Raw genomic sequence first — 24,605 nt, forward strand, 5'->3', positions numbered from 1 at the left:
GAACTTTCAATAATGAGCTTAGAATTTCGTAAGGAGAAGCCATTGTTGATCGTCCGTCGAATCAGAGACTTCTATCAGCCTCAAGTCTGTGAAAAAAGTTTTCCGACGAAAAGAGTTTCATTATTGAATACTCTATCCATCATACTGACGACATCGCGTTTCATATACAATGCAAATAAGCAAGCGTCATGAAATTCTGAAAAAAAGCGCAATGTCTCGAACCTCTGATAGTTCGTTGCAATCGCGGAAGGTCGTACATAAATGTCATGGGTTGTTTTAATGAGGTAACGGTAGCAGCTGATCTGCGGAAGGGTTACACTTGTGCGACAACGGTCATCATTTTTACGGAGCCCATGCTTCTGTTTCGGCGGTTGATTCGATGAAAAATTATACATGTGACACAATCGCGACGTAACGCGACGTAATTACCTCCAGGAAAACTGCCGCGGTTGCACTAGAATTATTTTCATGTTTCTTGAGTTTAACCGATTGTATAATTTGTTGAATCGTGATAGATTATGCGTTTTTCGATTGATCTGCCTTCTTCTTCTTTTCACAATCGTAATCTACTTTCAGTAGCTTCGTCGAGCGAAGTTCGTCAAGGTATCTTAAAAATTCATTTTACCTCTTAGTCCCCAAAGTATCTGGTTATTCACAGCATTACGAAATTTAACTGTCTCTGTTCGATGTCATCTCGAATTTAGAAGAATGATGTTTTCCAAATGGTACGTTGATTGTGTAATTATTAGCATAACGGATTTCTGTTTTTCATACAACGTGTGTAACCATCACGCGACACCAGTTCATTCGGAGCATATATCTAAGAAAACGTTGTTCCGTTTTGCTTTGCTTTGTCTGCTCGCTCCTATCTCATAGTTCCTTGTATCTGTTAATATACATATAATTAAATATTTTGTTGTGTGATGTAGCGGGGGCTTTCAGAGCGTATTTTAGACTTGGAAACTGTCTCCGTCGATATAGTACCATATGTTTGGTTTCAAAGAGGATTCTATTGACTTTGCATGCACGATATCCCCCTATAATTACCCTTGTGTTATTACCTTTTGTTCGATCACTCGCGGAGAGACGCGATCGCGAGGAAGCACGTCAACGGGAGTCGTAAATTCCCGTTACGATTAGATAATCGACGCCACGAAATGATCGATCCCCTATTTCGGTTAGGATAATAGAGGTGGTTTAATTGAGTAGTTTCAGTGATTCAACAGGTATAACTTAATGTTTATTCCAACAGCTTTGTAGAGAAATGATTACATTGATGCGTATGTACAAGTTAAGTAAGTAGTTGACTTGACCCTCCTAATGTCGTAGGACAAGTCGTTGACTTGACTCTGCTAATGTCGTAGGAGAAGTGAGGTAATGTGAGGATGCTGTATCGGAGGAAAGCTAGTCGTGGGTGTGTCTAACGCAAGGGATCATCGGATTTGTTGATGACAATTTTGGTTAGGGCAGTAGACATTGCTTCTGATTGGGTAAAAGAAGGTTGGTGGACTAGGAAGGACCTTAGCCATTCTCGATAGAAGGTTGCTGGTGGGAAGCATCATACGTGAGAAAAAACTAACTTTCCCGTCTCAAACCGTAGTAGACAATACTCTTTAGAAGGCGATTTAGAAAAGGGATATTTGTTTGGTCAGAAGGACCTTAGCTAGTAAATTACTGAGATTTATGATGGGTTCTTGAGACTATTGAGAGTAGGCAGTGAGGACGAGCGGACATCTGGTTACCATCTTGCCCGCGGTGTGTGGCCTGGTGTAGGTAGAGTGTCGCCCGACGTAACACCTTTAATGTAGGTAGTTTGGCAGGGCTGTAGATTGTTGAGTCGTAGTCTACCTTGAGTCAAATTATGTAGTGCTTGGTATGTTTTTAAGGATCGATACAACTGCTCTCCTTCAGCTGTTGACAAAGACTACGTGGGCCCATACGCATTTAAAAATATTAAGCAGATGGTTCGTTCCAGATTTATGGAATTGTTTTAAAATATCAAATCACTTTTTGAACTTTTTCCAGAAAATATACCTGCACGTGCGAATGCGGCGAAGAAAAGAAAGTGTCGCTTGTAACCCCAAGGACGTACAAAATTTCATGCACGTGAACTTTATGTTTGTTCCAAAGGACGTATCACTTCTCTAACATGACGTTGCAGGTTGAGAGGTTAATAGCATGATGGGTAAAATAAATTTCCGATTTGTTCTATGGATTCAATATCAAATATAAATATACATATAAATATAAATATAAATATTCGGTTACATGAATGACGCTGCGATGTTAACAGCGATACAACAACGATAAATTTTCCGATTTTATAAATTTCGATATCCCAAATTTTCCAATTTCCGGTTTCCGAATTTCCTAGTTTATCAATTCTCAAAATATCATATTTTTGAGTTATGAAAGTTACAAATTTTCATAAGCCCAAATTTACGAATCTTCGAATTGAGAAAATAAAATTCATCTCTGTTCTCACAACTTTAGTGGAAATCACTCTTTTAATAAAAATTCCTGATATCCATCTTGTTCTTGGCATATTTTCACTCATTTGGATACTTCACCTAACTAACGTACGTATCTCGAACTTCTTATTTCTCATCGTAGCAGTCTTCGTACTCAGTCATTGTCGATTTTTATTGATTTTCTTTAAGATAAATTTTTACAACTCACAGTTTTTGCCATGCTAATATTACATCCATATTACAAAATCATGAAAGATCTTTCAGTGCTTATATAAGTGCTTACGTAAAGAAGGAATAGCTTAGCTTTACCTATAAATTTCATGCATGACGACGAAAATGATGTGTAACTCTAAAAACGCATTTTAAAGGAACGATCATACTGACGAACATTACAGCGACGCGAATAGATACCCGGTATTTTTGTAGTTCATCAACTGCGTGTGTCGAATAAGTCGACAGGTTCTCAATGCGCTTGAGCTTAACGCACACTTTCTAATCACGATTTTCGTCTCTCTTATACTTTTGTATATTTCACATATCTTTATTTAACAGGTATTTGCTCCATTTCCTATAGATTTTTATACGTTTGTTATAATAATCACCATCATAAATACATCTACAACGAACGCGGAGAATTCATGAAGAATTATGTCATTTCGCTTTTCTTTGTGCACTATTATACAATTGCATAAACGGCATTTCGATTGTTGCACATAAGAGAATGGAAGCACTAAAACAACAAACAGCTATTGTAACGAACAGAGTACCCTGGAAAACAGAATTGTTATTTCATAATACAATAGTAATACTACATCGAAATTGTCCAAATGAAATAGTTTCATTATACTTACAATGGTGACGTTATCAACGTAGAAAGGATAATAACTTGAAGAAAAAGCCGAAAGTATAAAAATAGGATTTAGAAGATAAGCACCATACGTTAATTTACTCAAAACAACAAAAACATCTAGCGATAAGATTTTTTTTACGATATCTGCAAACGTATCAAATATATTTAGGTGTAATTTACAATAAGAAGAATGACATTAACGCATTACTGAGTGACATGAAAAATATCGACTTACCGCCATTATTCGTAGTGCATACAACTACCAGCCAGGCAATACCCAGTGCCCAGCCCGTTCTACTGAGGGCCAAATAAAGAACGGCTAAGTTTAAGGGCATGTTTTGGTTCACGGGTGTAAATATAATCGAGCAATTACACAGAATTGCCAAGGTCCAACCAAGGACTAAGAATTTCTAAAAGATTGGTTTAATCACGTTATTGGTAGATACAGAGAAATGTAGGTGTAACGACAAAACTGATAGAAACAGAATATATTACTTTTGATAAGTGCAATTTGTAATTCCATTTTGTAAGAATGTGACATGTGGCCATTCCTATGAGGTATGGCGGTATTCTACACCACGGTCGTATATAAAAGTATGTCAATGTGTTATATTGTCCGTCCAAACTGAGAAAGAGAAGTACGTACATTTACATATTCCGAATGGTACAAATTGTATTAAACATTTTGTATACTAACGTAGGCTCGTAATTAAGAGTGTACCCCATGTAAGCGACTGATCCTATCGATGAAACTAAGCTAAAAACGCCTAGGCCAATGGCAATATTGTAATGCCTGAAACAATCGACTTTAGAAGCCGGGTAAAACTGGCCAATGAATGACTACAAAACCAAATTTCAAACTCACGTGATGCATAAAATTAGGAGAAAAGTACCGAATACGAAGAACTGCATATCATTAGGCAGATACCAACTCCATGTGAGACACTGCAAACAGTACTTCTCTCCGAAACGATTCTTTTTTCGTAAGGCGAACGATGTTTGAAATGAATTACCCTAGGAAGTATACGTACTAGGTCATCCCAATGGTAGAAGTTGTTTATGTAAAGTATATTAGACCACCAATATTTGGAGCACTTAGCACTTGGATGCTCGAAGGGAAGAAGTGCTGAGACATGATCATGCCAGGTGAAATTTAATATCGCTATCAGTATAACGACGAAATATGCAGGTGTAAGCCTACAAAATCAATGTATTTATTTGATTAGCACCGTATTTGCATCGCGCATAAATTAAATCACAAAGCATATTAAAATCATCTATACCTAATATATCGCTTCATAATTATTTGAAGGAACCTATTCGCTCTTTCTGTTATAGACGGTACTCTCTCCATTTTTTGTTGTTGCTTGAGACAAATGTACGACGTCAGAAAACCACTCATAAAGAAAAACGTGTCCACCAAGAATGTCATATTGAATATCATTCGCGCGGGCACATCATCGGTCATCATGTACAAATGCGATTTGTTAGCTGCACACATCATTGGTGTCGTTAAAAAAGTCGAGCTATATCAGAAATCGGAATGGGCTAGTGAAATTAAATCGCGATCGAAATTCATTCTTTACCCATAGTATCCAGTCTGTACACGTTCAGATGTGCCAGTATAATCCATAGCATTCCCAACACTTTCATACCGTGGAATATACGCAAATTCTCTACATCCTTTTGAACTTTAAATATTTGTCGTATATTTCTGAGCAGTGAAAAACAGAGCAGATATTGGTTCATGTGATTTTGTTCCCTGGACTCTGCAGGTGTCGATCCATTGTGATCGGTTTTGCGATTCCCTTGTGTTCCGTTCTCCAATTCTAATCACAGTTAACCATACGTTACACAGATTCCCATGAAATAAACTCGTTGCGATCAGAATAATTAACATCTGGAATACCAGGAATTATTGTATGTATCGCTTACCTTCCGTACTTCCATCTTGATGTGCAATGATTTCCTTTTCGCTGTTTACACGGTTTCGACGGGCGAAAATATCGTATACTGTGGCCGCTGTCACGGTAGTACACAACAATAACAAAACTCCTCTGTAATCAAAGTTTTAAGGTTTCTACTCCATATTTAGTCGAACGCCGATCGTGATACTTGTATTTATGTCGACTGAGAATAGAAATTCGGACTGTCGATTAGGAGCTTGAAATTTACGTACATGATGGAGATCATCTTTAAAGAGAGGAGCCATTGATAATCATTCACCAAATCCGTGACTTCGATGAGCCTGAAGTGTATAGCAAATAGTTTGCCGATGAGAAGCGCCTCGTCATGCAATATTTTATCTAGCATCGTGGCTACATCTTGTTTGGTGCAGGATGCCGGTAAACAAAGTCCAAGCGTAATCAAATCCTTACAAAAACGTTTGTCACAGTCGTAAATCTCCGCATTATAAATCTGATTCGTTATGCTAATCAGGTACATGAGATATGTACGTGCTTACTTCGTCCAGCATTTCTTGGTGATATTGCATAGTGCTATTGTGCCGCATGCGCCCAATAAAAAAACGGAACTCAAAAGGTGGATGCTCCTCGTTCGGGTTGCGATATATCGTATTGTTCTTTCGTTTCCCCTCCGAGACAAACAGCGTGCGATTTTGAGAGAGAATGGTGCAACCCATACGATCTCCTAACCAATAATTGTGCCCGCTTATAAATCCCCCGGGTGGCACGCCACTGGTATCCAAAGCTTAAAGAATATATGATACTGCATTGGAAACATCTGATGATACAATTGGCAATAAGGATTTTAAGCGGTAAGGAAGTTGAATGCAGAATTTGACGTTTCGTGTTTAAAGCCAGAAAATTCAGTTCGTTAGGATAAGAAAAACAGCTACCACTACTACTACTAGCTACTACTACTACTGAAGAAACTACTTCAAACGAAGGAAGTAGTTTCTTGCGTAAGGTGCGAAGGAAGTCTCAGAGTCGAGGTTTAACTCTACCTAAAATTATGCATTTGATACAACCGCGACATAATTGTCGCTAGAAGAATTCTGGCGGTTGCATAAGAGTTGCTTTTACTGTTATTAATTTTTCATGGTGTAAATGCGTTTTAAATGCAAACATGGGATGCGACATGTCACGAAACACAGCCGCAAGCACGGTGTATAGCTATCCGAATTCTATATGCGTTTATGTTTGTACGTTGGTATGTGATGGTTATACGATTATGTGTTATATATTTGATGTGATTTGTTTTATCCTTCCTTTTGTACGCAATCGGCCGGTAGTAGAAATGCATTCACACTATCTTAAAAGTTCTGTTTACCTCTTAGACCCCAAAGTATCTGGTTGTCAACGGCATTACGAAATTCGTCAACCTCCGTCCGACATCTGCTGGAATTTAAAAGGTCCACGTTTTCCAAAACTGCGTACGCTGGAAGTACCTGCCTCATGGTCACTGGGTCCAGCGTGGTCGCTTGGGTCGACACGTAAATCATTGTTAATGATAAAAGGGATAGCCTTATCCACGAGGAAACTTTTCCGTACTGCATGCTCTGGAATAGGATTTGCCCTTGGATTATTGAAATTCTCTAATGAAAACAATGGTCAATCATACAAATGACCATTATTGTCTCTTATACGATGAAGTACATTGTACATTTTCTAGGAAGATCTCGGCAAGACTAGCTGTATCCATCAAGGAACGCAGAATTTATGACGTAAACGCCGTCATCATTTCTAATATTTCATCTTTTTGATTATCGCCCAGTTACGGAATCCCAATTAAATTATTGCAGTATTGTTATCTGCATGTGGCTTACCGAAAACGTCAGTTATCAGCATGCCGAAACTCTGCTGAGCAAATTTTTAATTTTTTCGGTTTTTCTCGGTCAGTATTTGATCGTACTAGATACTTGTGGCGCAATACCGAACCTACTAAGCGTTTCTTCCTAGAAATAACGGTTCCCAAAATGAACCAATTTTGAAAAAAACTTTCAAAATTGGTTTCAACTTTGCGGATGTTTTGTGCTTTTATAATAGCAGTTACCTCATACCAGGAGTAGAATGGTATGTATTGTCGTTAATGTTATGAATATTGAAATTTGTGTGAATTTGATCCAAGATGAGAAGGACAGCAAAATGGGGCCACTTTCTACCTAGATTTTTTAATTCATTTAAAAAACTAAGACTCTAAGGGAAAATGAAACGATGGCACGCGATACTGCAAACGTTTGTGCCTAGAGTTGCGTCAAAAGAAACTTAGAAGTCGTGTTTTGTTTGCAATTTGAAGGAGGAAAACTTTGGCGAAATACGCTATGTGGGTGATATATACAACAGTATCAACAATGTAAATTGGAAAAAAACATGATTTTCTGGTTTTCTTTGACGATTTTCTCAGCAAAAATGTCTGCTTTCTTCGAATACGCAAAAATTGAACAACTTCTTTACTCCATGTTTGGTGGAGAAGATGGTATCGTAAAAAAGAGCTTGAGTGAAACTTTATTCTCGAAAGGTGAACTGTTCTTACACAAAGTCTGGTGGAGAAGTTGATGATTCTAGGTTACGAACAATACTGAACTAACCGTTTCTAATGCCGACACTAATCCTCCGATCGACGTTTCTGTTTGAACGATTACACGAGACTGTCGAAACTGCTTACATGGTATCCATGCGCCGATTGGTTCTACAAGGAATGCAAAAAATTCATAATTAGCATTTTACGAGTAAATCTATCCTCTGTGTTCTGAGTCAGAATCCCGATACTAAGTCCAATCGAACCGTTATGCTCCGCTAAATTGAAGAATTACAAGATTAGGAAAAATTCCTATTTATTTGTATTTAAACTATTGTATTTAAACCACAGTTGCATAGAAATTTAAAAATATTGCTACGAATGTTCAGTGGAATGGTTTTGGTTGTTACAGTGTCGTTCTCTGAAAGTTTGGTTTTTTTTTGGACGGAACAAGTTATTTCGGCCCAATTATTCTTGCGATGTTGGCTAATGCCCCATCACATCCTTCCACATGTGAACTTTTAGGAATTGAAAGTAATATTGTAACGCATAATTATTTAAGTAATGCAGTCAGTGAAGCAGACGTAATTGAATCTTTTAAGAGACGTTACGAGAAAAATTTATTGCGTCGTTTATTATTATCTATTAATTGCTGGCAATAATGGCATGGGAGTTTTACGATTTTATATCATAAAAGATTTAGTTTAAAAGACTGTATTTCTTTGTTGTGCGAAATGTGAATAATCGTACCACACCAACCACACTTAATCACGCTGAGAATATGTCATGTAACCATCTAAATGACAATGCGAGCCAAATTAGTTTCATGTATTCTTTCTGCAGACAATATTGACATGAATGAAGCATGCAGATACGTTGGATTGGAATGATAGCACAAAACGTGACAGATGGAATACAATCGTTTATTTTAGAAGGAATCATTTCGTTATATCTAAAACGTATTATGTTATTTTCTATATCTCCTGTAGTTTTGATTCTTCTCGAGTCAATTATCTGAAAAACAGCTTATAGAAACTTTTTTATCTCTCAATTAGTTCGGATAATTGACGTTCTAAAACTCCCGTATTACAAGTAGTTATCCGTGATATTTATTTCCTTTCGCCCCATATCATTTATTATCTTTTCGACGGTTGACCCCATGTCTCGTCAAGTAGAACATGCTCGTCTGTTACGAATGACGCCCTATTTCGTCAAATAGTACACAGCATTTAAAACTCATATTTGTTGTACAGTACTATGTAAAATAATGGTCAAATTCTGCGTTTTACGTAGTATCCGGATAACAAAATATTATGCTACAACGATGCTTTGAGTTCGCTAACTGAAATTGAGGATCACTTCTTTCGGAAATAAGCTGCGAAGAGTTTCGGTTAGATACCTGTTGATCCCTGACGTTTTTGAAATTTGGTATTTCTAACTTACTGTATTGCTCAGTCTGTGTTCCGTTCTAATGGCCTTTATACTTTATTGTAGACCAAATTTAATACACCGAGGCAGAATTCCATCGTATACTTTATTTCATATTCTATATTTATATTAGTATATTATTATATTATATTATTATATTATATGTTATATATTATTATTATATTATTATCCATTTATATAGATACATTTTTACAATTTTTTATAGTTGAACCCACAAAATTCTGTCCCATGTAGCAGTAATAACGTTATGAACTCATTGAACTTACTCTATCGCTTAAGAAATTAACAGTTTTCTGCAATGATCAGCGACTTGTGACGTCTGTCTCTTCTCTCTTTCCCTTACTTCTTATTCCAGTATGAATTTTTCGAGTCGCTGCGTATCCCAGGTGCCAGGAGCAGTGGTCTCATCACTTGTGAAAGGAGAATGACCAATGACATTAAATCAACCATCCTCGCGAATTCGAAAATATTCAATTAAGCAATCAACTTGACTTATCCCTGCCAACATGTCTCGTACGAGATGTCACTGGACGTTCCTTTCGAATAAGTCTGCTCTTACGTTCAAACTGACATATTACATCACACTTAATGCATATAACATCCGTTTAAATTAAGTGTGGCAGTTATTCGTACTGATAAATAAGCTTTGTCAGTCTCCCTTCTTTGCAGCAAATAATCTTTGCTGCTACATCACTTTCGATCTCGGCATCTCGAACACTATATGCATTTAAATCCTGAATAATGGATTAGGTTTCGATCATTCTTTGCTTACCTTATGGCCTTGTGACGTGAACTTGCAACATTGTGCACGCGTTTTTTATCATGTTCTCCAAGTCTCTTTTTTTTTAACATGAAAGGCAAATGACAGTGTTAGGAACGGAAAACAACTGCGAGAAGGTCGCCGTGTACTGCACGGCAAAGACTTTTTCTCCTCCTTGAGTGATCTATATTTATTTGTATATGAGTTTATTTTCGTCGTCCAAATCACTTTCCAATGTACAATATCCTCGTCAATATAGATGAACGTGTAAAACTTTCCCGCAAGTGATTCTTTTAATTAATTCCTCTTCCCAGGTAGTTTAATAAATTAAACAACATTATGAATAACGAACCAGGAAATGTTACGAAACATTCAAATACATTAAGTTTAGAGATCACTGCCATAAAGATGTTTTTTAATATTTCGACACATGAAAGACTAACTTCCTGTCATAAGTTTAATAATTGGTAGACTCAGACTAATTTTTACTACCAACTTCATTCGTACTTCTTCGTGCACTAATATTCAACTGCAGAAGTGATATAAACGGCATTTCAACTGTTGCGGATAACAAAATAGAAGCACTGAAACTACAAATAATCATTGTAACGGAGTAAATGCCCTGAAAAGCAGAAACGTTATTTCGTGATACTAATATTACCCGAAATTACCCGAACGAAATAGCTTCATTATACTTACAAAAGTGACGATATTAACGTATAAAACATAATAATTTAAAGAGTAAGCCAAAAGTATAGTAACAGGGTTAAGGAGATAAACACCATACGTTAATTTACCCAAAATAATGAAAATATCTAGCGATAAGATTTTGTTCACGATACCTGCAAACGTAACAATTATACTTGGGTGTAGTTCACAAAACGTTAAATACTTCGCATTACGCAAAGAATATTTTTACAATAAGGAGAATGACATTAACGCATTACTGAGTGACATGAAAAATATCGACTTACCTCCATTATTCGTAGTGCATGCAACTACGAGCCAGGCAATACCTAATGCCCAGCATGTTCTACTGAGGGCCAAATAAAGAACGGAGAGACCTAAGGATATGTTCCTGTTCGCGAGTCCGAAGAGAATCGAACAATTACATAATATTGCCAAAGACCAACCAACGATTAAGCTTTTCTGAAACATAAATTTAATCACGCTATTGAAAGATGCAGAAAAATATAAGTCTAACGAATAAACAGTATACATTACTTTTGATAAGTGCAATTTGTACTTCCATTTTGCAAGAAGGTGACATGTGGCCATTCCTATGAGATATGGTGGTATTCTACACCATGGTCGTATATAAAAGTATGTCAGCGTCTTATATTGTCCGTCCAATCTACGAAAGTAAATATAAGTATATTTACAAATTCCCTATGTTATAAAGAGTGTTTAACATTTTGTATCCTTACGTAGGCTGGTAATCAAGGGTGTACCCCGTGTAAACTAGTGATCCGATCGATGAAACTAGCGCAACAACGCCTATACCCACGGCAATATTGTAATGCCTGTTACAGTCGATTTTAGAGTCCAGGTAAAACTGGGTTCTAAGGGACTAAACAACGAAATTACAAACTCACGTGTACGATAAAGTTAAAAGAAAACTGCCAAATACGAAGAACTGCATATCGTTGGGCAGGTACCAACTCCATGTGAGACACTGCAAACAGTACTTCTCTCCGAAACGATTCTTTTGTAATAACGCGAACGATGTTTGCAATAAATTATCTGAGAAAGTATACGTACTAGCTCATCCCATCTATAGAAGTTGTTGATGTAGAGTATGTTTGTCCACCAATATTTGGAACACTTAGCATTTGGATGCTCAATGGGAAGAAGCGCTGAGACATGATCATGCCAGGTAAAATTCAATATCGCAATTAATATAACGACGAAATATGCAGGTGTAAGCCTTCGAAGTTAATGTATTTATTTTATTATCATAGAAATCTCATCGATAGAACTAATTAAGCATTGATACTATACTATACCTTATATATCGTTTGACAATCTTTTGAAAAAATTCGTTCATCCTTTTTGCTATAGACGGGATTCCCTTATATTTTCGTTGTTCCCTCAGAAATGTATATGATAACAGAAAACCACTCATAAAGAAAAATGCATCCACCGATAATGTGAAGTTGCTTATGATTTGAAAGAGTAAACTTTCAGCCAGTACATATACAAGCCATTTGTTACCTGTATACATGAGTGGTTGCATTAAAAAAATACGTGGTAGATCAGAAATCGGATCGGAGTAGTAAAATTAAAACATCGTTAAAATTCGTTTCTTACTCATAGCATGAAATGCGTAGATCAATACGTGCCCCATAATAATCCATACTATTGTCAACGTTTTCAAGCCGTAGAATACTCGCAGATTATTACAACCCTTTTTCGGTTTAAATATTTCTTCTACATTGGCGAGAAATGAAAAACACAGAAGATGTTGGCTGATACGATTCTGCTGCCCCGACTCGGGGGGTGCCGGTTTCTCGTAGTTGGTTTCGCATTTCTCATCTATTCCGTTGTCCAATGCTGTTGGAAGTTAGTCGTACGTTACATAGATTCCCACGAAATAAACTCGAGGCGATAAAAATAATTAAGATTGGTTACGTGAGCGCAGTTTTGTGTTAAGTAATAGTCAACATCAAGTATCAATGTATGTGTGGCTTACCTATCGCGTTGTTACTTTCGAACGTCAGCTTTCCTCTTCCTTTATTTAAACGCTTTCGATGGACGAAAACGTCGTATATTGTGGCCGCTATTACGGTAGCACACAACGATAGCAAAACTCCTCTGTAATCATAATTTTAAAGTTCCTAGGTGGTATTTTATCGGATGCACATCTTGACGTATGAAATATATATCTCAAGTGACAAAAGTTAAAGTTTCAAATTATGAGTTTGAAATGTACGTACATGATGGAGATCATTTTCCCAGAGAGTAGCCATTGACGATCATCCACCAAATCGGAGACTTCGATCAGCTTGAGGTGTATATTAAAAAGTTTTCCAATGAAAAGTGTCTCATTACGAAATACTTTATCAAGCATAGTGGCAACATCGCCTGTGCTGCAGGATGCCGGTAAGCAAAGTCCAAGCGTGATCAAATCCTGAAATGAACAACGCAGCTTCTCAAATTTCTGATCGTCCGTCGTGACCGTAAAAATTCGCACGTAAATTTCATGAAATATTTTAATATTAATGATATTACATATCAATATTATTTTAATGCGATAAATTCTTAATTGACTGCACAAATTGGCTACATACTGATTGTAATTCGCATTGCAACTTGAATCGTTAGTGATATACAATCGAGATACTAATTCTATAATATCCATTTGCTTACTTCGTCTTCTACTTCTATATGATATTGCAGAGTGCTATTGTGCCGCGCACGTGCAATAAAAAAACGAAACTCAAAAGGTGAATTCTCTTCATTCGGGTTCCGGTATATGGAATTGTTCTTTCGTATTTTGTCCGATAGCAATACCGTGCGATTTTCAGAGAAAAGCTTGCAACCTTGTCGGTCCCCTAACCAATGATTGTTTCCGATGACAAATCCTCCGGATGGTACGCCACTGGTATCCAATGCTTAAAAAACACATGATCTCTCATTGGAAACTGTTCGTGATACAATTAGCGATAAGGATCTGATCCGGTGAGAAAATTAAGCGCACCGTTTGAAACCAACATCATCAGCTGATCGGAAAAATTATGACGACGACGGTCGCAACTTTTACACGCCGCGTACGCAGGAGCTAGTTTCTTGTGCAGCGTACGAAGAAAGTCTCAAGGTGCGGAGTTGGCTCGATAAAAAATTACACACCTTACACAATTGCAACGTAGTGTGATGGTACTGTGATCAGAAGAGTCTTCGCGGTTGCACAGCAATTGTTTCTATTGTTTTTGATTCGAATTTTCCGCGGTACAAACGTGTTTATGGAGAACATGTCACGAAACACAATCGCAAACACGGTATACATCTTTTTGAATCATGGTCGGTTATACGTATTTCGTTTAGTTTGCTTCCTTCCTTTCTTTCGCTGTAACTGACTGTTGGTAGCTTAACGATACCGAATTCGGCTATATATCTTAAAAGTTCTATTAACCTCTTAGAGCCCAAAGTATCTGGTTGTCAACAGCATTTCGGAATTCATCTATCTGGGTCCGACATCTGCTGGAATTTAGAAGATCTGCATTTTCCAAAGCCGCGTACACTGGAAGTAGCTTCCTCGTGGTCATAGGGTCCAGCTTGGTCGCTTGTATTGACACATAAATCGTTGTTAATGATAAAAGGGATAACCATATCCACGACGAAATTTTTCCGTACTGCATGCTCTGGAATAGGATTTGCACTCGGATTATTGAAATTCTCTAATGAAAACAATGGTCAACCATACAAATGACCATTATTGTCTCTTATACGATGAATTACATTGTAGCACTTTCGATACTATGGTCGATAATATGAATGAAAAGTTCAGTTCGTCTATTGGGTACCAACATTTTTTAGGAAGATCTCGGCAAGACTAGCTGTATCCATCAAGGAACGCAGAATTTATGACGTAGAACGCCGTCAAGCATTTCAAATATTTCATCTTCTTGATTATCGCCCAGTTACGGAATCCCAATTAAATTATTGCAGTATTGTTATCTGCATGTGGCTTACCGAAAACGTCAGTTATCAGCATGCCGAAACTCTGCTGAGCAAATTTTTAATTTTTTCGGTTTTTCTCGGTCAGTATTTGATCGTACTAGATACTTGTGGCGCAATACCGAACCTACTAAGCGTTTCTTCCTAGAAATAACGGTTCCCAAAATGAACCAATTTTGAAAAAAACTTTCAAAATTGGTTTCAACTTTGCGGATGTTTTGTGCTTTTATAATAGCAGTTACCTCATTGCAGGAGTAGAATGATATGTATTGTCGTTAATATTATAAATATTGATATGTGTGTGAATTGGAACCACGGTGAGAAGAACAGCAAAATGGGGCCATTTTCTACTTACATTTTTTAATTCATTTAAAAAACTAAAACTCTATCAGAAAATGTAACGATGGCACGCGATACTGCAGACGTTTGTGTTAAGAGTTGCGTCAATAGAATCTTGTAAGTCGTGTTCTGTTTGCAATTTGAAGGAGGAAAACTTTGGCGAATTACGCCATGGGGATGATATATACAACAGTATCAACAATATAAATTGGAAAAAACATGATTTTCTAGTTTTCCTTGACGATTTTTTCAGCAAAAATGTCTGCTTTCTTCGAATACGCAAAAATTGAACAGCTTCTTTACTCCACGTCTGGTGGAGAAGATGGTATCGTAAAAAAGAGGTTCAGTGAGATTCTATTCTCTAAAGGTGAACTGTTCTTACCCCAAGTCTGGTGGAGAAGTTGATGATTCGAAGTCACGAACGAAACTGAACTAACCGTTTCTAATGCCGACACTAATCCTCCGATCGACGTTTCCGTTTGAACAATTACACTTGAATTCAGAAACTACTTACACGGCTTCCGTGCGCCGATTGTTTTCACACCGAACGCAAAAAATTCATAATTAGCATTTTACGAGGAAATCTATCCTCAGTGTTCTGAGTCAGAATCCCGATACCAAAGTTCAATCGAACTGTTATACTCCGCTAAATTGAAAAATTACAAGATTAGGAAAAGCTCCGTCATCCGCGATATTTATTTCCTTTCACCCCATATCATTTGATATCTTATGGATAGTTGACGCAATGTCGCGACAAATTGAACATTTCCGCCTGTTACGAATGACGCCATATTTCGTCAAAAAGTACACAGCATTTAAAACTCATATTTGTTATACAATACAATGTATAGTAAAGCTGAAATTCTGCGTTTTATGTAGTATCCGGATAACAAAATATTATGGAACAACGACGCTTTCAGGTCTCCAACTGAAATTGAGGATCTCTTCTTACGGAAAGAAGCTGCGAAGAGTTTCGGTTAGATACCTGTTGATCCCTGACGTGTTTGAAATTTGGTATTTCTAACTTACTGTATTGCTCAGTCTGTGTTCTAATGTCCTTTATTCTTTGCCTTGAAAATGCCTGATGCGATTCTGCTTTGCCGACTCAGTAAGATTGGTAACGTGAGCACAGTTTTGTGATAAATAATAGTTAATACGAAGTAGCAATGTATGTGTAGCTTACCTATCGCATTGTTACTTTCGAACGTAAGCTTTCCCCTTTCTTTCTTTAAACGCTTTCGATAGACGAAAACGTCGTATACTGTGGCCGCTTTTACGATACCACACAACGATAGCAAAACTCCTCTGTAATCAAAATTTTAAAGTTCTTAGGTGGTATTTTATCGGATGCAGATATCGACGTATGTAATATGTATCTGGCTGGACAAAAATTCGAGTTTTCAATTACGAGCTTGAAGTTTACGCACATGATTTCACAGTGCTATTGTGCCGCCCACGTGCTATAAAAAATCGAAACTCAAAAGGTGAATTCTCTTCATTCGGGTTCCGGTATATGGAATTGTTCTTTCGGATTTTGTCCGATAGTAATAGCGTGCGATTTTCAGAGAAATGCTTGCAATCTTATTTGTCTCCTAACCAATGATTATTCCCGATGACAAATCCTCTACATGGCACTCCACTGATATCCAACGCTTAAAAAAACACATGATCTCTCATTGGAAACTGCTCGTGATACAATTGGCGATAAGGATCTGAAGCGGTGTGAAAATTAAGCGCACCGTTTGAAGCCAACAGCATCAGCTGATCGGCAAAACTATGACGACAGCAATCGTAACTCTTATACGCGCCGTACGAAGGAACTAGTTTCTTGTGCAATGCATTAAGGAAGTTTCAAGGTCGAGGTTTATACGCGGGACTAGGTGAAGTCTTGACCGGTTTGCTCTTTATCGACTTTCACCGTCACGTACTTCACGCGTAAAAAGTAAAAATCTTTTCCTGAAACGATGTACTTCTTCGACGAAAGAGCTTTCATCCTGTAACGAACGACCGTTTCTTAGATTTGCATTCGTGTAACTAGATTCTGAAAGGGACATAAAAATTACTCGTGAATGCGTTTTATTTGACGCGAACAAAATCGTATTGTTCACTAATTGTAAAGTAGGCTTCTAAGATCGTTTAAATTTTACGTCGTTTTCCCCATTTTTGACAAATATCCGAGCTTGTTTGAAATTTCGTTGACTCGATACTTTACCCCATCGTTTTATTTTCTTCCCATTATTTTTCTCTTTCTTAATTAAAGCGGCGAGTCGCGGGGTTTTCACGATCAAATTCTTTTTTATTGTTTTTCTTTTGTTATTAATAATATCATATTCTATTCATTGTGGTGATAACAGGTCTCAAGGGAACTGGGTCGTAGCAACTCAGCCGTTCCCTTGGAAAGAATTGTTAAAGTTTTAATTATTCCTAAATTGAATATAATTTATACATCGTGTTTTTACGTGTATGTTCACATTTAATAAAAAAGTACAGTGTTATATGCGAAGCAACGTAAAATCAGGATTTCAAGATTAGCTCGTAAAATATATCAGGATATAGGAATAATGGAAGATCTCCAGTAATATATATAATGGAAGAGGTGTAGAAAACAATGCTATTTTAAGCGGCTAGGTTAATAATTCGGTGATCAAGAATTAGTAGTGTGACACTTGAAATGCGAGCTTGTTTTGAAATATGTTGAGGTTTATCTCGGAATAGAATAAAGAGGAATGCGTGAATGAATAAATAATAGAAATATATTTGAGTAAGTATAAATAATAGTATAAGTACAGTGTATGCTAGTCCAGATTCGCACGCTACCAGCGTTACTTTACAATAGTGTTTCGAAGCCATGGCCCTGTAACATCAATCCACATCAGTGACCAGCCCACACACCGCGGGCAAGATGGCAACCAGATATCTGCACATCCTTGACGCGTATGTTCAATAGTCTTAAGGACTCACCATGGGTCTTGGCATTTTCATAGTTAAGGTCCTTCAGACCAAACAAGTATCTTTTGTTTCAGGTTTCCTTTACATTTATTGTTTGCTACGGGTTGACACGGGAAAGCTAGTTTTCCTCACGTTTGGTATCTTCCATTAGCAGCTTCTCGAGGAAGGCTAAAACCCTTCCTGTTCCACCAACCTTCTTATTATCCAATCAGAAGCGGTGTCTACTGCCCTCACTTTCCTAACGGAAATTGTCAACAAATCCGATGGTCCCGTGTCCTTAGACACACCCATCTCCAGATTTCCTCAGACACAGTATCGTCTGTAAAACTTCATTTATTCTGTATCCTTGGAATACTCAACATATCTTTAGCGGTTTCTACCTTCAGACCAATCGCGTACTTGATCAGTGTATACTCATTTGTGAATATTAAGTGAAAAATAATGTTTAATAAAAAAAACAAAGTGTATAGATAAAAAAAAACCCGAAATAATTTGAATTATTAAAAATATTCCAAGAATTGATCCAAAATTTCATAAATAATTAATGTTAATTGGGGTAGGTAAATTAATAAATGATAAAGGTGAATTAAATATATGAGTATTATAAATTATTGAAATTACTTTTTTCATTTCTTTGCTCGGATTTTTATCTTTAATATAACAAATTTTTGTTATAATTAGTAATATTATAATTAAAAAAATAATAAACATCAATAAAATACAATAATTAGGGTTTAAATATAATTTTTTAATAATATTTATTTTATTATTTTTAGGAAAATTTAAATTCAAATTTTTAAATATTTTAATTTGTTTTATTTGAATAATTATAGTAAATAATATAAATAAGATTAATATTAATTTTAAATAATTATTTTTGTTTGATATTTTATTAACTAAGCAAGTAAAGTAAGAAAATATAATTAGAATACCTCTAATAAAAATAATTAATAAAATAAATAAAGTTAATGAAATTATTTGTTTTAATGTTAAAATATTTATTGTTATAAAAATAATATAAAAATTTAGGTATATTAATTTTTTTAATGAGAGAAAAATATTTATTTAAAAATAATTTATAATTAGTATTAAATTAATATTTAGGTTTATGAATATTAAATAATTTAAAATCAGTAAAGTTTTCATTTTACTGTTTATAAATATTTAAAAAGTTTAAATATAAATAATTTTTTGGAATTTAATTTATTTATAATATATATGTATATATATTATATATATAAATAAATATTAAGTTTGTTATATTAATTAATTTATTATATTTTTAATTTACAAAAGTAGTGTTTTTTTTAAACTATACAACAAATATAATTGTGATTTTTTTAATATCAAGATGTCAAAAAGTAGTTTGAATTAAAACTGTTATGGCTCAGCTATCTTGTTTTCATCATATAAACCTCAAGTTTACATGACAACCCTATGGGTATATATATAATTGCGAGAACTGGTTCGTCCATAGCCCGCTACATCATTCGTGCATGACATGTTTCTAGAAAAGGCTATGAGGCTGAGAGGCCCTTCAAATTGATTTTCAATGGCTTCGAGGACTAAGATAACTAAACACTAGGGAAAATGTAGAGTTTTCCTAGAAGTGAGAATCACCTCAAAAAAATAGCCAGAAAGAGAAATGGGAAGAAAGGGGAAAGAAAGGAAGAAAGATATATAATATACTATACGATACAGTATAATGCTGGACATCTACGTTAAACAACAGACGCTATGTTCTCAATTGTGGTTCCAGAGAACATCATAATAAATAGAAATGTTTCAAGATTGAGAGAGAGAGACAGACAGACAGACAAAATGCATATATCGAGAGAGAAATTTCATCAGTTTATTAATTGAGGGGCTTAGAAATATGTATTAGTATATGTTTATTTCATACTTGGCTGATGATTGTACAATCGGACGAGTGATATAAACGGCATTTCAACTGTTACGGACAGAACAATAGCGGCAGTGAAACTACAAATAATCACTGTAATGGCAGTATAAGTCTGAAAAAACATAATATGACATTATTACATAGGATTCATATTACTTTGAAATTGTTCGAATGAAACTACCTTATCATACTTACAATATTGGTGTAATACAGAAAGAGAGGATAATTATCTAACGAATATAACGAAAGAATAATAATACAATTTATGAGATAAACGCCATACGTTAATTTACTGAAAGTGACGAAAATATCCAGAGATAAGATTTTGTTCACGATACCTGCAAACGTAACAAATATACTTGGGTGTAGTTCACAAAACGTTAAATACTTCGCATTACACAAAGAGTACTTTTACAATAAGAAGAATAATATTAACGTATTACTGAGTGACATGAAAAATATCGACTTACCGCCATTATTCGTAGTGCATGCAACTACAAGCCAGGCAATTCCTAATGCCCAGCATGTTCTACTGAGGGCCAAATAAAGAACGGAGAGACCTAAGGATATGTTCTTGTTCGCGAGTCCGAAGAGAATCGAACAATTACATAATATTGCCACAGACCAACCAACGATTAAGCTTTTCTGAAACATAAATTTAATCACGCTATTGAAAGATGCAGAAAAATATAAGTCTAACGAACAAACAGTATACATTACTTTTGAAAAATGCAATTTGTAATTCCATTTTGCAAGAAGGTGACATGTGGCCATTCCTATGAGATATGGTGGTATTCTACACCATGGTCGTATATAAAAGTATGTCAGCGTCTTATATTGTCCGTCCAATCTACGAAAGTAAATATAAGTATATTCACAAATTCCCTATGTTATAAAGAGTGTTTAACATTTTGTATGCTTACGTAGGCTGGTAATCAAGGGTGTACCCCGTGTAAACTAGTGATCCTATCGATGAAACTAGCGTAAGGACGCCTATACCCACGGCAATATTGTAATGCCTAAAACAGTCGATTTTAGAGCCCGGGTAAAACTGGGTTCTAGGGTATTAAACAATGAAATTACAAACTCACGTGATCGATAAAGTTAAGAGAAAACTGCCAAATACGAAGAACTGCATATCGTTGGGCAGGTACCAACTCCATGTGAGACACTGCAAACAGTACTTCTCTCCGAAACGATTCTTTTGTAATAACGCGAACGATGTTTGCAATAAATTATCTGAGAAAGTATACGTACTAGCTCATCCCATCTATAGAAGTTGTTGATGTAAAGTATGTTTGTCCACCAATATTTGGAACACTTAGCATTTGGATGCTCAACGGGAAGAAGCGCTGAGACATGATGATGCCAGGTAAAATTCAATATCGCGATTAATATAACGACGAAATATGCAGGTGTAAGCCTTCGAAGTTAATATATTTATTTTATTATCATCGAAATCTCATCGATAGAATTAATCAAGCATTAATACTATGCTATACCTTATATATCGTTTGACAATCTTTTGAAAAAATTCGTTCATCCTCTTTGCTATGGGCGGAATTCCATGATATTTTCGTTGTTCCTTCAAAAATGTATATGATAACAGAAAACCACTCATAAAGAAAAATGCATCCACTGATAATGTGAAGTTGCTTATGATTTGAAAGAGTAAACTTTCAGCCAGTATATATACAAGCCATTTGTTACCTATATACATGAGTGGTTGCATTAAAAAAATACGTGGTAGATCAGAAATCGGATCGGAGTAGTAAAATTAAAACATCGTTAAAATTCGTTTCTTACTCATAGCATGAAATGCGTAGATCAATACGTGCCCCATAATAATCCATACTATTGTCAACGTTTTCAAGCCGTAGAATACTCGCAGATTATTACAACCCTTTTCCGGTTTAAATATTTCTTCTACATTGGCGAGAAATGAAAAACACAGAAGATGTTGGCTGATACGATTCTGCTGCCCCGACTCGGGGGGTGCCGGTTTCTCGTAGTTGGTTTCGCATTTCCCTTCTTTTATGTTCTCCAATTCTATTCAAAGTTAACTGTACGTTACATGCATTCCCGTGATTCCCATTCCATCTCGAGGCAATAAAAATAATTAAGATTGGTTACGTGAGCGCAGCTTTGTGTTAAGTAATAGTCAACATCAAGTATCAATGTATGTGTGGCTTACCTATCGCGCTGTTACTTTCGAACGTCAGCTTTCCTCTTTCTTTATTTAAACGCTTTCGATGGACGAAAACGTCGTATATTGTGGCCGCTATTACGGTAGCACACAACGATAGCAGAACTCCTCTGTAATCAGAATTTTAAAGTTCATAGGTGGTATTTTATCGGATGCAGATCTTGACCAAGGTAATATATATCTGAAGTGACAAAAATTCAAGTTTCAAATTACGAGTTTAAAATGTACGTACATGATGGAGATCACTTTCGCAGAGAGTAGCCATTGACGATCATCCACCAAATCGGAGACTTCGATCAGCTTGAAGTGTATATTAAAAAGTTTTCCAATGAAAAGTGTCTCATTACGAAATACTTTATCAAGCATAGTGGCAACTTCGCCTATGCTACAGGATGCCGGTAAGCAAAGTCCAAGCGTGATCAAATCCTGAAATGAACAACGCAGCTTCTCAAATTTCTGATCGTCCGTCGTGACCGTAAAAATTCGCACGTAAATTTCATGAAATATTTTAATATTAATGATATTACATATCAATATTATTTTAATGCGATAAATTCTTAATTGACTGCGCAAACTGACTACATACTGATTGTAATTCGCATTGCAACTTGAATCGTTAGTGATATACAATCGAGATACTAATTCTATAATATCCATTTGCTTACTTCGTCTTCTACTTCTATATGATATTGCACAGTGCTATTGTGCCGCGCACGTGCAATAAAAAATCGGAACTCAAAAGGTGAATACTCTTCATTCGGGTTCCGGTATATTGAATTGTTCTTTCGTATTTTGTCCGATAGTAATAGCGTGCGATTTTCAGAGAAATGCTTGCAATCTTGTGGGTCTCCTAACCAATGATTGTTTCCGATGACAAATCCTCCGGATGGTACGCCACTGGTATCCAATGCTTAAAAAACACAGGATCTCTCATTGGAAACTGCTCGTGATACAATTGACGATAAGGATCTGAAGCTGTGTGAAAATTAAGCGCACCGTTTGAAGCCAACATCATCAGCTGATCGGAAAAACTATGACGACGGCGACCGCAGCTTTTACACGCCCTGTACGAAGGAACTAGTTTCTTATGCAACGTAGAAGGAAGGTCGCTATGTTGGGACTTGGCTCAATAAAAAATTACGCATCTTACACAATCACAACGTAGCGTGATGGCACCGCGATCAGAATAATCTTCATGGTTGCACAGCAGTTGTTTCTATTGTTTTTGATTCGAATTTTCCGCGGTATAAACGTGTTCATCGAGAACATGTCACGAAACACAATCGCAAACACGGTATACATCTTTTTGAATCATGGTCGGTTATACGTATTTCGTTTAGTTTGCTTCCTTCTTTTTTTTCGCTGTAATTGACGGGTGGTAGCTTCGCGAAACCGAATTCGGCTATATATCTTAAACTTCTATTCTATTCTATTAACCTCTTAGAGCCCAAAGTATCTGATTATCCACCGCATTCCGAAATTCATCTATGTCCGTCCGACATCTACTGGAATTTAGAAGATCAGCATTTTCCAGAACCGCGTACACTGGAAGTATCTTCCTTGTGGTCATCGAGTCTAGTTCGGTCGCTTGTATTGACACGTGGACGCTTGTTAAAAATAGAAAGGGTAACCATGTCCACGAAATTCTTCCGCACTTCATACTTCGAAATGAGATTTACACTTGGATTATTAAAATTGACTATCGAGGAATATCGACAGCCACGCGAATGTATTTTGTTTTCTTTTCCGCAATAAAGTACGTTGCTGCGCTTTCGGTACTCTGTTTGAAAATGCGACTGCGTCGAACAGGTTTCGAATGGCGAATGGAACTCGTGAGACTTAACGGTTTCCGATGAAATTGAAGCAGGATAATGCGTATTCGATTCAAGGCACATCATTGATGATGTAAAATACTGCTATCATTTTACTTATGACACTCCTTGCCAAAAAGGCAGCGGAGGTGTGCTATCTTTAATTTTTCAATAACGCGTGTAAAATTTTTCGTCTGTAAGGTGTAATATCAAAACATTATGAGTTAAGAATATGCGGTTCGTTGAAAATAATTAAAAATGTTATGAGGTTTAGTATGTAAGAAAAAAATTGTTTTATTTTAAGATCGAAATGATAGCATATGTACAGTAAAAAAAAATAACAAGCAATATAAATTGTAACTGACAATAATTACTTATCAAACATATATACTTATTTAATAATAGGTACATTCCCATTTATTTTCTATTACTTCTATTGTACGATTTGGTATCGATTTATATAGTGTCTGGATATAATTTTGACTTAACGTATCCCATTCGTGTACAATTGCTTTTTTAAATTCTTGTACGTATGATACTGCTTTCCATTCGCGTATACCCCGTGAAAAAGTTCTACCCAGCAATTTTCAATAATATTAAGGTCCGGAGAGTGTGCAGGCTACAGATGCATTATCCTGTTGAAAGATTTGATCTAAGATGAATGCATTCCTTCTTTTGCAAAGCGTAAACGTTCTGCTTTGTGTTTCGTTG

General features: G+C 36.1%; 4 protein-coding genes across 11 annotated transcripts in view; 1 reads left to right on the plus strand and 3 right to left on the minus strand.

The window, feature by feature from the left end:
* The window catches only part of LOC138179749 (monocarboxylate transporter 10), a 327,517-nt gene that overhangs the window by 140,215 nt on the left and 162,697 nt on the right, over positions 1-24,605 (plus strand). The window lies entirely within an intron of this gene.
* On the minus strand, positions 3,123-3,656 carry LOC138179797 (O-acyltransferase like protein-like). The gene is made up of 3 exons (XM_069112939.1): positions 3,557-3,656; positions 3,323-3,465; positions 3,123-3,239 (listed from the first exon to the last, which is right to left on the minus strand). Exons 1-3 carry the CDS (start codon positions 3,654-3,656, stop codon positions 3,123-3,125), a joined length of 360 nt encoding a protein of 119 aa, XP_068969040.1.
* Positions 4,897-6,784, minus strand: LOC138179763 (nose resistant to fluoxetine protein 6-like). The gene is made up of 5 exons (XM_069112889.1): positions 6,613-6,784; positions 5,786-6,030; positions 5,501-5,694; positions 5,257-5,378; positions 4,897-5,150 (listed from the first exon to the last, which is right to left on the minus strand). The coding sequence occupies exons 1-5, from the start codon at positions 6,782-6,784 to the stop codon at positions 4,897-4,899; spliced, it is 987 nt and encodes a 328-aa protein (XP_068968990.1).
* Positions 10,467-24,023, minus strand: LOC138179747 (nose resistant to fluoxetine protein 6-like). 4 transcript variants are annotated; one of them, XM_069112843.1, is made up of 13 exons: positions 23,521-24,023; positions 22,749-22,993; positions 22,316-22,509; positions 16,209-16,330; positions 12,320-12,562; positions 12,016-12,223; positions 11,771-11,936; positions 11,605-11,684; positions 11,437-11,532; positions 11,234-11,363; positions 10,984-11,158; positions 10,709-10,851; positions 10,467-10,631 (listed from the first exon to the last, which is right to left on the minus strand). In XM_069112843.1, exons 1-13 carry the CDS (start codon positions 23,741-23,743, stop codon positions 10,488-10,490), a joined length of 2,169 nt encoding a protein of 722 aa, XP_068968944.1. In that variant the 5' UTR covers positions 23,744-24,023; the 3' UTR covers positions 10,467-10,487. The 4 variants fall into 4 exon arrangements, with proteins under 4 accessions (XP_068968944.1, XP_068968943.1, XP_068968942.1 ...); XM_069112842.1 differs by lacking the exons at positions 16,209-16,330; positions 22,316-22,509 and adding exons at positions 12,702-12,823; positions 12,946-13,139 and having other exon boundaries at positions 23,521-24,003; XM_069112841.1 differs by lacking the exons at positions 10,984-11,158; positions 11,234-11,363; positions 11,437-11,532; ... (3 more) ...; positions 12,320-12,562; positions 16,209-16,330 and adding exons at positions 20,348-20,522; positions 20,598-20,727; positions 20,801-20,896; ... (3 more) ...; positions 21,684-21,926; positions 22,072-22,193 and having other exon boundaries at positions 23,521-23,965.

The sequence above is a fragment of the Bombus flavifrons genome, chromosome 5 (assembly GCF_040668555.2).
Source record: "Bombus flavifrons isolate JBK064 chromosome 5, iyBomFlav1_principal, whole genome shotgun sequence".
NCBI classification, from domain to species: domain Eukaryota; kingdom Metazoa; phylum Arthropoda; class Insecta; order Hymenoptera; family Apidae; genus Bombus; species Bombus flavifrons.

Bases quoted from the DNA above. Each gene is read 5' to 3' on its own strand.
- LOC138179797 (XM_069112939.1), bottom strand. From the start codon at position 3,656: ATGCCCTTAAACTTAGCCGTTCTTTATTTGGCCCTCAGTAGAACGGGC. The intron at 3,466-3,556 runs GTAAGTCGATAT...ATACGTTTGCAG, and splicing joins ATGCACTACGAATAATGGCG to ATATCGTAAAAAAAATCTTA. The intron at 3,240-3,322 runs GTAAGTATAATG...TCTGTTTTCCAG, and splicing joins ACGTTGATAACGTCACCATT to GGTACTCTGTTCGTTACAAT.
- LOC138179763 (XM_069112889.1), bottom strand. From the start codon at position 6,784: ATGATTTACGTGTCGACCCAAGCGACCACGCTGGACCCAGTGACCATG. The intron at 6,031-6,612 runs GTAAACAGAACT...ATATTCTTTAAG, and splicing joins GATACTTTGGGGTCTAAGAG to CTTTGGATACCAGTGGCGTG. The intron at 5,695-5,785 runs GTAAGCACGTAC...CGTTTTTGTAAG, and splicing joins ACCAAGAAATGCTGGACGAA to GATTTGATTACGCTTGGACT.
- LOC138179747 (XM_069112840.1), bottom strand. From the start codon at position 14,367: ATGCAGTACGGAAAAATTTCGTCGTGGATATGGTTATCCCTTTTATCA. The intron at 12,563-12,701 runs GTAAGCCACACA...AACTTCCAACAG, and splicing joins CGAAAGTAACAACGCGATAG to CATTGGACAACGGAATAGAT. The intron at 10,852-10,983 runs GTAAGTCGATAT...TTACGTTTGCAG, and splicing joins ATGCACTACGAATAATGGAG to GTATCGTGAACAAAATCTTA.